At 42.6% G+C, this 14,406-nt stretch overlaps 1 protein-coding gene across 2 annotated transcripts in view; it reads left to right on the plus strand.

The window, feature by feature from the left end:
* Positions 1 to 14,406, plus strand: part of LNX1 (ligand of numb-protein X 1, E3 ubiquitin protein ligase) — a 69,324-nt gene that overhangs the window by 37,613 nt on the left and 17,305 nt on the right. For both annotated transcript variants that reach the window (XM_009335145.1, XM_009335146.1), the window contains exons 4-5: positions 6,587 to 6,789; positions 9,559 to 9,930. In XM_009335145.1, coding sequence (XP_009333420.1) covers positions 6,587 to 6,789; positions 9,559 to 9,930 — 575 coding nt within the window. The remainder of the gene's footprint in view (positions 1 to 6,586; positions 6,790 to 9,558; positions 9,931 to 14,406) is intronic.

Raw genomic sequence — 14,406 nt, forward strand, 5'->3', positions numbered from 1 at the left:
GCCTTGCCCCAGGTTTCACAGGTTCATGCCAGGGACCACCTGAGAGCACACCTCAGCCATGCATCATTGCTCCAAGAGATCAGACGGCACCTCACCACCTCTCCAGTGGCTCCTTTCCTCACCAGACTTAGTCAGTGTGTGAGCAGAATAAAGCTGAGACTGTGCCAGCCTCACAGTGGGCACAGAGTGTAATAACCTTTTCTTGCTGATAACCTCTTGATAAAGGAGCTGTCAGATCACCTGGCAAAGCGCAACATATTATAGTCCATCTGTTCCCAGTTTTCAGAATTCCCTCATCTTAGTTCAGATGTCTCTGTTTAATCTGTGTTTTGCCTGTATTTTGGTCAAAGGAGCTCTGAGAACAAAAACCATAGTCTGTACCTATGCATTGGCCCTCAGCATCAGCAGTGCTGATGTCAAATTAACTATTTGCCCACTGCAGAGTGTGTAGGTGCCTTTAATCTGAAGCCGATATGTCTGTTGGGCCAATGCTCAGTTGCAATATGACTGTGAGGGTGCAAGACAAAATAATCATTCCTGATGTGGGAGAAAAAATATTCAAATAACAATGATTCTTCTTAACTTGAAGCTGAATGCAGTATTGGTTTTGGAAAACTCCTTTGCTACCTAGGGACACTGAAAAATATGATGTATAATGGTGAATGTGTTTCTGTTATAATGACAGCAGAGAAAGAGTTACAGTCTAATGCTATCTTATACCTGGAGCTGGTAGCAGTCCCACACTCTGAAGATTACTTCACGATTTCCATTTACAACCTGTGGTTTGATTTGTTTAAATAATATCATATGTGCCTATTTTGGATTTAAATGATTCAGGCTTTCTTTGTTCCTCTGTTTAAACATTTTTGTGATATTTTCAGCAGAGAACTGTTCATTGTCCAAACCGTAGAAAATGTTAGAAGTGAATGAAAAGTGCAAACACTGATGAGAAAATGTTTGGAGGAAGGAGGCGTTAAGATTTTCTCATTTTTAATAATTTGGTTATTTGTAAATAATCTATGCAAAGAAGTATTTGCCTGTAGTGCAGCACCCAAGCTTGTGATATCTGCCTGAGGGTAATCTCATTAATAGCACTTACAGCTACAAATAGCTTTCCAGGTCTGAAGTAGAAGTTAGGAAAGTTTGAAAGGGATGGTTTCATTCTGAGACGTGAGGGAAGGTGACAGGGACATCCTTCCGGCACTGCTTCATTTAAGATGTAATATCTTCTGACTGGATCTACTAGTGTAAATGACCTTGACAATCTACTTAAATGATAAAATATCTCTGAGCAAAGACTGCTCCGGCTTTGCTATGCTTATTTGTATCACTGTGTTCTTAGTTTGGCATCACACTCTTTAAATTCACTTCCAAGAATGACCATATATATATATACTCTTTACTCAAACCAGCTAATGCTTTAGGAGGAAAGAATTTGGGAATGCAATTGCAAAAACCTCTATACAGTTTACCGTGTTGCTGGTTTTCAAAAACATTCATCAGTTCCATTTTGCAGTCAAGCCATTGTAAAATAAATTGAATTTATGATTGCTTGAGGATGTCAAATGTTGTTCAAAGTCAAACTCATTCTTCTTAGTCTCATGGTGGGTACAGTTCTACCATCTGTTATTGCTTTGCAGCAGTCAAGACCAAGGCAGCCCTGGCAGGCACTGGCAGGACCACAGAACAGACTCTCCTGTTGTATGGGTGTATCTCACTCCTATTGTTCAGTCTGAGCTCTGTTTTATCTTTTTATATATATATATAACAGATGGATAGATAGATATTATAAATACTTCAATGTTTGGGAAAGGTACATGAAGAAAAAGAAGGTAAAAGTGAAACACAGATGGCTCTTGGTATCAACCATTTCATGGCATTAAGGCTCTCTATGTGCAGAAAAGAAAGTGACTTATCCAGCCGCAGGACGAGACAGCACAGCCCAACTTCTGTCTCAGGAAGGCTGCACCCCACAGGAATCCCACGCTGTTCCTGCTTTCCCCAGATTTGATTCAGCTCCAGTTCCGATTTCCTAAAACAGCTGCTGGAAATCTTACAGAACTGGTTCAAAGCACTCCGGTCTAGGATGATGAGCCAGGCAATTTCCAGAAGAAAGAGATTGGCTCTGTAGTATTTCCTCCACTGCAGACCGATAAACTTTGCCTGCTGTAGACGAGATAGCCACAACTCTTTTGAGACACATTCAACTCTACAACAGTTTCATTTTAGTTATTGGGACTTCTTTGGTGAGAGGAATGTCCAGAAGCAAGAAGAGACATTAGAGCGGGCATTGCCTTCTACCTGCCCCCTGTATCGGACCAGCATCCCTGGAGAATTAATGGAAGGCATTAAATCAAAATGATGGCAAACCGCTGGGAGAATGAAATGCTAAATGAAAATCAATTGGGAAGGAAGAGTTGCAGAACGAAGTCCCACACTAGCGCAAGTGCATGTGACATTCACAGACACAAGAATTTTCCAAGAACAGGTTACACACGCTTTGTTTAAATTCTGGTGACCGGGTGCCGGGAAGCATGAGTGTGTGTCCCTGCAGATAGCCTTATTTGTCAGGGTGGGCTGGCATCTCACGTCAGTCAGACCTTCTGATCTAAGTAAGGACTTGCAACCTGAGACACAAATTTTGTTTACAGTGACCTTTGATTAATTTAGGCTCAAGTGTCATAGCAAATGTTACACAGTGCTTTGTCACACTGGATACTGGGAATGGAGGCAGAAGTTGTCCTGATGGCAGCACTGTCAGAAGAAGCGCGGTGCACATGGAAGTCAGCTGAAATCTGAGCACTGAAGGAACGCTACCATTAAGTATTATAAACTGTGGGGATAAAATATTAAGCATATTTACAATTTTGTATTATAGTCTCATGGCCACTATACTAATGAGTGCTCAGTGTCCTACGTCATTAGCAGTATAGCATCTTTTCATAGTATTAGCAGTATAGCATCTTTTCATAGTTAGCATCCTGCTAACTATGAAAACTCCAGACAAGTGGAGTTTACTGTGTAAAGCTGGTCTCTCCTATGTTATTTGTTACTATAATGGGATGTGTGAAAATATCAATAAAATTGCACACTAATATAAGGAAAATATTGCTTGAGGAAAAAACACACACAATCTTTCTGAATGCAGATGACATTTTATTATATTGACAGATTCAGAATGCTCCATACAACCCCCGGTGACAAAAACACAACACTCTGAGGGAAAACCTGCAAGAATCACCAAAAACAAGACAGAAAGTTTACTTCTTTCTAGATTCAGCAGCTCTTCGATATTTAAGGACTGGAAATATAAAATGGTAAAGAAAGGTATGCAATACTCCTGGGTTTTCCTGCTCTGGAAAACCTGGTCAAAGAGAACAGAGAATTCTAATTAAGAGTGTAAGGGCTGGAAAATGGGGTCTGTGCAAACTGATGCTCCAGCCTCACAACAGGCTTTGTGTATGTGAATGGTACAAGTCCTCAACCCAGTTGGAGTCCCTTAAATTGGGCTGCTGAGGCCCCATTCACTGTACGCAATGAGGTGCTGGAGCAGCGTCCACTTCTTCTGGGTATGGTATATACATTAGAAAAGTTCAAGTTGAAGACATTGCTTTCCAGACATGGCATCATCTTGAAATAGACACGGTAGGTTTTGATCAAACTGCACACAATGTATGCAGACTTTTTGGTGAAAAAGTGATTGTGAATTTTCTTATTCAAAAAAATATGTATTTGTGTATTTTATACATTTAGTTTGTCAAACTTACTGTTAGTTTATCAAGATAAGCATTGGCCTTTCACTTATGACAGTCTAGGTTGTTGGTAATACAAACGTCCATGTCTATGTCTGGGATGAGAACAAGAGGCAAGTTTTCAATGAAGAGAGCAGTAATTAAGGGATCATGGAGTTATTTTGGTTGCTTGGCCCATCTGAGGAGAAAATGGTGCAATTTATGAATTATATTCGATAAAGAACACAAATCAAAAGAAGACAGGAAATGAGGCAGTACATCCTGCTAACTATGAAAAAAGAAACCTTAGTGACTTGCAGACTGGCAAAAAAAAAGTCTTGGGAAGATTTGTTTTGTTGTAGACTGCACACTTCAGAAGGAAATTAGGTATTAAAAATTCCTCTAAAAGAATCTGCATAGAGTCATATTGAAAGTCAGTCAAGTGCCACTGCAAGACTTAATAAACCAGTCAAGGCATTGTTCAAGATGCAAAGAAACTTGTATCAGTTTATACCTTATGCAAAGATATATGTAAAAGTCTTATATAAGCGTAGAGACTTGTTCACTGCCACGTTGCTCTGATTTTTCTCTGGGATAATTACAGACTGAAATAACGTGAGAGTATCAATAGCTTGTTCGGTCCACAGTTCTCCGTGGTCAAGAAATGTAACTGGATAATTCCTTTAGAAAAGTTTTCAGAATGAGGTATGGGAGAATGAGTGTTTGAGTCAAAAAGCACAGTTTGTTAGGACATGAGATGAATCATCATGCAATTGAAAATGGAAGTAGTTCTGCTATAGGACTGCTTTGGTAGTCCGCAAAATATACAGAGATATTTATTTATGCTATTTCCGTGCAGAGAAGATCTGGGGATCCAGATTATCATTTGCATTCTTACATATAAATACCCTTATAGCCACACTGAGAGTGTAAAATCTGCATGCTTATACTGATGCAGGGATCAGGCCTTTGGTGATTTTCGAGGAGTACTTGTATGGTCTGACTTTGAGCACGCCACTGAGATGCCGGAGTTAATTGCCTCTTTCTTCTTACATAGCAGCGGAGAGAGTTTAGCACCTCCAGGGGTGATTTAGCAGTGAAGTGGGTATCGCTCCCTTTGGGGGCCCATGCACTATAAAGGAAGCCAGAGCAAGCAGATCACCAAATTATGCATTTGGCTTAGAGGCCTGGATTTAGATGGAGTGAATCCACCCTTCAGGCTAGAGAGAAGCGAACAAGTTACAAGCTGGGCAGGTAATGTTCAGAAAATAGAGGAGTATGGGGAAAATAAAGCACCTTCCATTCCTGAGACATTAAAGTTGTGTGCAAAACTGAAGTAAACCTGTATTAGTGCAGAAACTGCTACTACGAGAGTATAAAGTAAATGAATACTTGGATATTAGGTTGATGAAGGCTGTATAGTTGTCTATATAGACTTTTATTGCCTGTCAACTCTGTGTAAAACCACAAAGTCGAAGTCTGTGCTACCGGTAGGTGCTTTTTACAGACGTGGAGGAAGACAGCTTCCCGCCCTGAAGAGCATATGATCAAAGAAGTGGTAAGGGATGCAACATGGTGTTTCTTAATATTTTTTTCCTGTTCTTTCTTTCCCCTTGCTCTCTCCCAAAAGGTTTTCGTGCCTTGCTGGTTTGTTGCCTGCTAATTCTGTAGTAGAAAATATTTATTCTATCTCAGCTACTGCTCTGTTAATTTTCATTTAACACTTTGCTGCTGTTCAGTAGCAGTCACTGTACTTTCATTTCTAAAATAGGTTATTGAAAAAATATTAACACTTAATTTTTTTACTTAACTTTTTTTCATATAAGCGCTGGATTGGACCCACAGACAAAAAATCCAAAAGCTTTCTCTCACCTATGGGGAATTCAAAATAATTGAAGGCTGATACACCTCTGCTAGAAAACTCACTGGTGCTTTTATTTCAACTTTGCTCACTGTTGAATGTGGATTAAAATTTTGCAATGACCTAGAAGGAAAGAAAGTATTAGTGACGTGCTGTGAAAGCAAACATGCCAGTTGAAAAGTAGGGTTTGGAAGAGGATACTCTTATCCAGCGCATTATAAATACAAAAAGGATGCCTGCCCACCATTACTCCCTCTTCCCCACACCCAGATTGCCAGGGCCAGCAGAGATCTTTCCCTCCAGGCACCTTGACCGTACTGTGGTTTTAATACAGACACGTTGCAGTAAGAGCCAGTCGTTCCTACTTCCTAGAGTTCAAGCAGTGATGAAAGGAGAGGGGTCTGGTAGGGAGACTCCTGTGTGCTTTGGGTTGCCCGAGAAATCTTGCCTTTCTGTCAGCTGAAAGCAAAAAAACGCTTCCTTGGATGTCACAAGCCAAGCACCCAGTCCTCAGCTATGGCACCAAAAATGAAGGAAAACAGGGCAGCCTGGGATGCCACCAGTGAGGGAGGGTGTGCAGCCCACCACAGCGAGGATGGATGTTTGTCGAGATGTCCGTGCCCATTTGTTCTAGGACCAGCAAGGATCCGTGGCCTCGTTCGGAGGGGTCTCTGGTGACTAAAAATATATTTTTTCCCTTAAAATATTAGCATGTGTAACTGTTTTTAAGTACATTTCATCTCTCTGGATTACATCAAAGGTTTAGGGCTGTGTTTTGTGGGAAAAAAAAGGAAGTTTGAATGTATTAATTAAAAAAGATCCCTACAAGTCCACTCAGCAAGCATACATACCCTTTCCTCCTCACTTAGGATAAATCACATCCATGCATAAAACCTGGTTTGGATAACTGGCAGGTACCTGAAGTTGTGCGGTGCATGTTTTAACAAAGCAAAGCTGTGTTGTCAAATAAATACCTTACAATGTGCATTTCCAGGTTTTCCCAGGTTGTATCACCTGATTCCAGATGGGGAAATTACCTGCATTAAGATCAACCGTACCGATCCCCATGAAAACCTGGCCATTAGGATTGTGGGAGGCAGTGAGACTCCTTTGGTTCACATTATTATACAGCATATTTATCGAGACGGGGTAATTGCCAGAGATGGAAGATTGCTGCCTGGAGACATGATACTAAAGGTACAGTACTATGGAGGTACAAGATAAAAGTATGCTAACAAAGAATACGACAGTGTAAGTCGATCATGAGATGAGATTTGCAGTGTTGCTTGTCTGTGTGGGTAGAATAATGCATGCAGAAAGACGTTCAGTTCCTCTGCATGCTGTGATGATTTCATTCATTTCAACAGTTTTTGAGGCTTACAGATATATTTATTTTTCCTATTCACTACCAGGCTTCTCTGATTTCTACCCAAACATGGTAGATCTGAAATGCAACGTAGCGCAATAGACTGTTGGCATTTCTGGCCCAGTGGTGCAAAAGCTTTTTTTCTGAAAGCAGAGGCTGGGTTTTTTGCCCGTTTTGTTTCTATTGAACTGTGGGCTTAAATCTCAGTTAGTGAGGTTTCCATTGCCTTACATCCCACTTACAGCAGGATAGGTGATAGGGGCCTGATCAGAGTTATTTCAGCATCTAGTCCTCTGTATGATGTGTTCAGCACCGCAGAAAGTGAGACGCTGCCCGCTCTGTTTTGGGAGTGTTGCTCCACCAGCAGCCACAGGTGAAATCTCTACGAACAAACTTGAGCAGCATTCAGGCATTAGCTGTTGGCTGCTACTCCTGCTCCTGTTTCTATAGAAATGTATAACAGATGAACAAGAATTAGGCCAGATGATTAAAGTTCATGTATCTTGTGAGCAGTGGCTTCAGCAATAGCTTTTGAATGGGAACTGCAGTCTCAGCTGCCCCAGCGACTTGGAGATCTGCAAGGATGCTAAATTATATTAACGCTTCAGTCCTTAGAAGAAAAGAGTGATGAGAGAAAATCCTTTCCTTGCTTTGATGTTTTGAGGTTTTGATGGTGTGTAGTTGGAATGCACAGGTATATTCACATTGCAAGCCAAAGGTACAGCTGCAGCTCACCCAGGTATACTCAGAGCAGCTTAAATCAGCTAGCTCAAATATTGTTGACAGCATGGCCAGAGACGGCAAAGAGCTCAGCATAAGTTTTCTGAATTACAGGTAAACATTTGAGCAGGCTGCTTTGTTCACTGTGGGCTGTGCTGCTGTGGATAAACTGGTGCTGGTACCCAGGCTAACCAGTGTGGCATCAGCTGGCATAAGGCTACAGGAGCTGGAAGTGGGGTGGACTGCAAGGTCTGGCATGCATACCTCATGGTCGTCTTCCAGGTGGGACTCTGGATGCCCATCTTACTGCCTGCTTTGGCATGCCTGGCTGGTAGGGTTAGTGAGTAGTTCTTCCCAGCCCTACTGATTTCTTCTACTACATATTCCATGTGAGTAATTATTAAGGATACCGTCCTTTGAAGTTCAGAGCACCACCTATAAGCGACCATGCCTTCCTAGCTTTTGCTGACCCCAGTGGTAGCTGAGGACACTTGAGGCATGCCAGGGTTGTGACGTGCTTTCTGCTTCATGTCTGACAGACCGGAGCCAAAGGTATTTGTCAGGATCATGATGTGGGCATACTTCGCTCTGGCACTGTTTAAACATGCTTCTGGATTGTGGTTCCGGGCGGCAGCTGGATGACTGTCTCCTGGTTTTGTCTTTTGGGGAGGCCTTTTGTCCTGGTGCCAGCACAGAACGGCAGAGTTGATGACACTACTGAGCCAAAACTGTTCCTGCAGGGCACATCCAAACTGCAGTGAGAAGCTGTGATTGCAGCATGGACGGGCCTGGCTCAGCTCTCCCTGGCCGTGGTTGACTGCCCAGGGATTTATTGAAGATTCCCAGCAATTTCAGCTCCATGCTGGTGCAGCTCATGCCGTTTGTGGTACTCAAGCTGGCAACTTGAAGTTAGTTGAGCTGTGTCTCTAGGGGTGCAGTCCCCCCATCAGACCACAGTGGGGACAGCCCCATTGTGCCCATACAGGCAGTCTGCAAAAACAAATGCCAGTCAAACGCTTTTGTCCTTGCTGGGAAACATTTCTGTTGCAGTTTGGAGACGTTTCTTAATATTTAAATGGTTCAACCTGTGCAAGGTAAAACCACATGGAAATAACTTGTCTGATTCGGGTTTTCCAGCCAGCAACGAATTACAACCTTGCAACTGGTTTTCATTTAGCAGTGATAAAGTGCAATACCTAGTCACTCTTACACACACGGACATGACAGGATTGACTGGAAGCTCTTTTTTTCCTCTTTCTTTTCCACAGCCAAATTAAAGAAGTGGCCATTATGGAGTTTTACTGCCATCTGAGCTAAATCTTACCTGGAAAACACTGAGAAATGTAAAAAGCCCGATTCTCTGGTGTGGTATATCAGCATAATTGCTAGTAAATATCCAGGGCCTTTAAACTTCTACTTCAGGCTCTTTTCTTCATTTTAATTAGAGATTCGTTAATGGGGAATATTTTTTTAACTGTACCTAGAACAGCTGGGAGATAATGAAGAAGAGAAACAGCAGGAAAGTAGTGGGAGTGAAAGGCAAGTCTGGCAGGGTGATTTGAAATCAGAAGCTAGTGAATAAAAATATGAAAGGATACTGGAGCTTGGGAAAGAGCAATAATAAAGCTGAAAAATAACAAGTATGTCTGGAGACTATCAGGAAGAAAGGGGGGAAAAAAAGGCAGAAAGTGTCTGTACAGAGTGTCCTTTCCTTGGGGGTAAGCCTGTTCTGCACCACAAACTTGGCCTCCTGTGTGACACAGTTTGAAACGGCACATGTCACTTCGTATGAAGACACCTGTGTAAAAAGATCTGCCCTCTCCAGTGCCAATTCAGATTAGATGGGTTTTCTGCTGCTGATTTGTGCTTCTCTCTTCCAGGTAAATGGCATGGACATCAAAAATGTGCCTCACAACTACGCCCTGTCAATCCTGAAGCAACCCTGCCACGTGCTCCGACTGACGGTGCTCCGAGAGCAGAGGTACCGATGCCGAAACAGCGGACTTTCCCTTGATGCTCACCGCAGCAGGGACAGCAGTTTCCATGTTGTGCTAAACAAAAGCAGTCCGGATGAGCAGCTGGGAATAAAGCTGGTCCGCAAGGCCGATGAACCAGGGGTATTTATTTTCAACTTGCTGGAAGGCGGCGTGGCTGCCCGTGATGGACAGCTTCAGGAGAATGACCGGGTGCTGGCCATTAATGGGCACGACCATCAGTACGGCAGTCCAGAGAGCGCAGCCCAGCTGATACAGGTTTGTCACCACCACTTTGACCCCAGTTTCTGAACTTTGCAAAAACCAAGCAGTGTATTTTCACTGTCCATTACAAAGCAGGGGCCAAACTTATTGTGTGTGTATTTGGGGGAGGGAAGGAGACGTATCAAGCTCAGATGGGAATTTACACCTCTAAAAGCTCCTTGGTTTCACTGTGGTTACAAGGGTGAATATGGGCATGGACTCTCGCAGTGATGCCTGCTACCATCAGGCTTTGTAATGTACAGATCAATGTAAACATCCATATACTCTGTGCATCGCCAAAGAGTGATGCCATCTGCCAAAAGGCAGGCCAGCCTGCACCCTAGGAGGACTGGGTCTGGCTGTGTCCCGACTCCTCCAGCTCAGAAGGAGCCACAGTGCTCCCTGGTGCAGCCCTGGAGCAAACCAGAGCAGCCTAAGGCAATGGACGGCATGTTTCAGGATGAACATCATCCTCCCAGACTCTCTGTTTTACGACTGAAGGTACTCCATAGCTTGTAGATATTTCTTACCTAAATCCAGCATATGGAAATCCAGATGTTTTGGAAAAAATGGAGTTTTTATAAATCTCTATTTAGACTCACATGGAGAACTAAAGGGGTACCTCAGTGATGCACTAAACAGTCTTACCACAAAACTGTCAGAAAAAAAGCCTGTGCCTTTCTCAGCTACAAAATCTGTCAGCTTCTGCCTGTTTTCCCCTCCAGAACCATATTCATTTGTTTTCTTTCTTTACAGCCTACATTTTTAGAAAATTTCAACATACAAAGCAAAGCCAAGAATCTTTTGTTGCTTTTATCTCATATTTATGGCAGTTGTTATACTTGTGCAATTTTACATTTCATTTGGAAGCATGCAGAGTGTTCACATATTGAAGAATTTCATGTGCCTCAATAACAAGATGTCAAATCAGGCTGGCTGCTTCCCCTTTCCAACAGGTATAATCAGGCTAACATGAGTCGGACTGAAAGAAGGATTCTAATCCACGCATTTTGTGGAAAGGATTCCTTCTTTAGCATAGGTTCACAGTTGGCTGTAGCCGACTTTTATTGGGAAGTTTATAGCACAGGTAAAGAAAACAGCATCCCCTTGCATAATGCCCATCGTTGAAATTCTGGTCCAGCAGCTTTCTGGATTACTTTATGTAGCTCACTAACTGGGAGCAGAAGGCGGCAGTGGGGGAGGTTTAAATTCTCCGAGGGGAACAAGTCTGGAATTAAAACCTTTCTAAAAAATTGGTATTCTTGGAACAGTTCTTTACGGCTACAAAACAAGGCAACAGTGCTTCATAAGCAAAAAACACATGCAGCCTAGAGATGAAATGGAAAACATGACTAATGAGACCATTCACACACAAATGTTTAAAAACGCAACTAAAGCTCTTATTGGGTTCCAAAGAGTGGATGTTATTTATAATAATGCTTGAAATGCACACCAGTCCCTGGGAATTTAAACAACATGCCCATCAAAGGGGAGACTCAGGTTTCCAAACAGCCAGGATTACATTGCATTGATGTGAGCTCTATGAATCACATTTGTCTAATGCAAAATTCCCGGAACCTGTGTCTTTTTTGTCATGTTTTTTCATCAACTATCATTTGCCTTTCCTGTTTCCATGTCATGCCAGAGAAAAACCGTTATACTGAAGCCACAAGTGTTTTGCATTTACTTCTTACACGAAGGGATGTTTTACTGTGTCTTCTGATTTCTCAACAGCATCCTGCCTGCTGAGACCTCAGCGTGTGTCACTCACAGTACACTGAGGCCTTCAAATTAATGGTGGTGGAAGCTTCAAATACGCCATCAGTTTCTTCAAAAACAGAACTAACTTTCACTAAAAGGTGGTGGTGGCTTGCTAGGCCAAGCACAGCTGGGAGAACATCAGATTTCTGTGGGATCTGATTAGTTTTGACTTCTAAATTATTAATAATTGAGACAAATCTGATTCTTCTGGCCTTTAGCAATTATACATTAGCATATGCGAAACAGTGGTTAATCAGTAGATTAGGTGTCTGGCTGTTTATAAGCTCAGTCACAAGAACTGAAATGAAGAAAACGCGTAAGTGCTAATTAGGAACGTGCACACATCGTAACACTTGGGAGTTTGCTGCTTCCCATTTGTCGTGTCATCTTTAGTCATGGGCTTGTGTCAGATGTGGCACTTTTAATCTAAATAACGTGACATTCCACATCTGTTTTCCATGGGAGCGACAAGAAAAGGAACAAGGTAACAGATCAGTGGGTGCTCGTGTGAGCACATCAAGCCGAGCTGCACGGGTTGAGCCAGACTTTACTGCCCCCAGATGTTCGCTCTCCTCTCTCCCTCTTTCTCCCACCGCAGTTCGGAGCAGCTGCAACGGGCGCACGACCCCCTCTCCATCACGACAACCACCGCTGGCAGAAAGCAGGTTGTGATGTGGAGCGTATCCATGTTCCATCATCCATGCAAGAGATGGGGCAGCTTCCGCCGAGAGCAGCACTGCTGCCTTTTTTTAGGATGCAATTGCCTACTAGCTGCTCAGAAGTTGCCGCCGTCCCTCTGCCTCCCTGCTTGACTTGCTTTGGCTGTAACACAAATTTTAATTCTAGTAGATTGTTTAAGCTGTTACTTGCATTCAGTCTCGAAGATAACCTCATTTCTTTAATTCTTGCTTCAGCATAAAAAACAGAGAAGGAATTGTGGGAAAAACAAGTGGTAAGAGGGAGGGAAGGAGGGAGGGATCAGAATGAAGCAGTAATTAATATTCTGATCAGTAGAAATGTTAATGGGTTTTTATATGGAAGTACGTAAATACAAAAGCTGGTCTTGTTGTTTGGATAACTTTTTAAAACACTCTGGACTTCTGAGAAATTACTCAACTTGTCTGACCTGGAGACAAATGTGACATTGCAATAGAGACTCTTGTTGAACTTTTGCTAGTCGTTCTACGAGAATTAATCACATTTACAACCTTCCTCTAAATAACCAACTTTGAGACTAACCATGTGGCAGCAGATGATTTTTAAACAGAAGTTGCATAAGTTGAAGTTGTTTGTTTTAGAGAAAACTGGATTTTCATGGGGCCATACGCCCTTAGGAGGTTTAGTCTTGCATTGTTCGGTTCCATCTCAATCATATTACAAACTAGAGACCAGGGTGGTTTCCATTCTCCTGAGATACAGCATTCTGCTTTTGGATACCAGTCGAGTCCAGAGTCCAGGAATTAATATTCCATAAAAACCGACCTGGTAAAAATACCTAGAAAGTTATTTTGAAATATGTGTGTATGTACCAAAAAATGTATTATGAAGTTGTGGAGATTTGAGTTGCTGGTGAAAAAACTAACATCCCCCGAGATACTGGGAAAGTAACAAAGAAGTGCACATCTTTTACTGAGGTATCACCTTCCTTGGAAATAACACAGCCTGAACATGCAGATTTCAGGCTTGAAGGCGGAGTTTTAGGAGAGGCAGGTTGCCTTTTTTTAACGATAGTGGCATTTTTCAAAAGCTTTTTTTAACTCTCGGCTACTACTATTGAATCCAGCTCCAGAAAAGACAAACCAAACTATAAAAACAAAAGTCCCAGGGGCTTCCTCTGGCTTCTGTTAATTGTCTGTGGGAGATTTGATTTCAATAGCACAACTGGATCTGGGTTTGGTTTCCAGCTGCTTGTTCAACGCCAGCTCTCCTTGGAGCTTCTCCCCAGTGAGCAGGGCATGTCAGCGTGCCAGCAAGCGAGTCTGGAGGTCTGATGCCCCTGGGGCTGCGGTACCAACAAGCATCGCTACTGCAACCCCAGGGGGATCAGACCTCCAGATGTGCTTGCGGGGGGCTCCATGTTAGATACTGAGCAGTTCCTTGGTAATAACCTGCAAGCAAGCAGGCAGGAGTCCCTCTGGAGGCGGGCCTTAAGAGCCCCTCCTGCCCACCACAAGACCAGGGTCTTTAGCCTGGAGAGAAGGAGATTAGAGGATTAATTTTTTTATCTTTTGAGTATGCTTCTATAGCATTGAGGCTATTTCTACACTTCAGTTCAGTTCAATGTATTAGCTTGCCCTTATGGCAGACAGCTATGATTTACCCAGCTAAACCCCACTCACTCTCAGCTCTGTCTTTGCACCACTGTTGTCTTGAATAGATTCACATGAGCCTCCCTGAGGGAAGAATGAAGCCATTTGTTTCTAGGGAAACAGTGCTGATTCAATAAGACAGAAAAAATTCACCTGCACAGAGAATTAATAACACTAATATCAGGCACACAGAGAACACCTTAAAAATAATGAGCAAACATAACTCAGTAGAAACTTTGCATCTCTCAGGCACATAAGTATTATGACTGTGTTGTGCAAAAAGGCCCAGAAGCATTTTGAGCTTATTTTGGGTTAATTGTTTTTGCAGTTCCTATTCCTAGAGTGAGAATTTGGGCTAGTTTCCCATCCTAAACTCCATTTCTCTATGTGCTTGCTTGTGCCCTCTCTCTTTCTCTGTGCT

This window comes from Pygoscelis adeliae, unplaced genomic scaffold (assembly GCF_000699105.1).
Source record: "Pygoscelis adeliae isolate BGI_AS28 unplaced genomic scaffold, ASM69910v1 Scaffold21, whole genome shotgun sequence".
Classification (NCBI taxonomy): Eukaryota; Metazoa; Chordata; class Aves; order Sphenisciformes; family Spheniscidae; genus Pygoscelis; species Pygoscelis adeliae.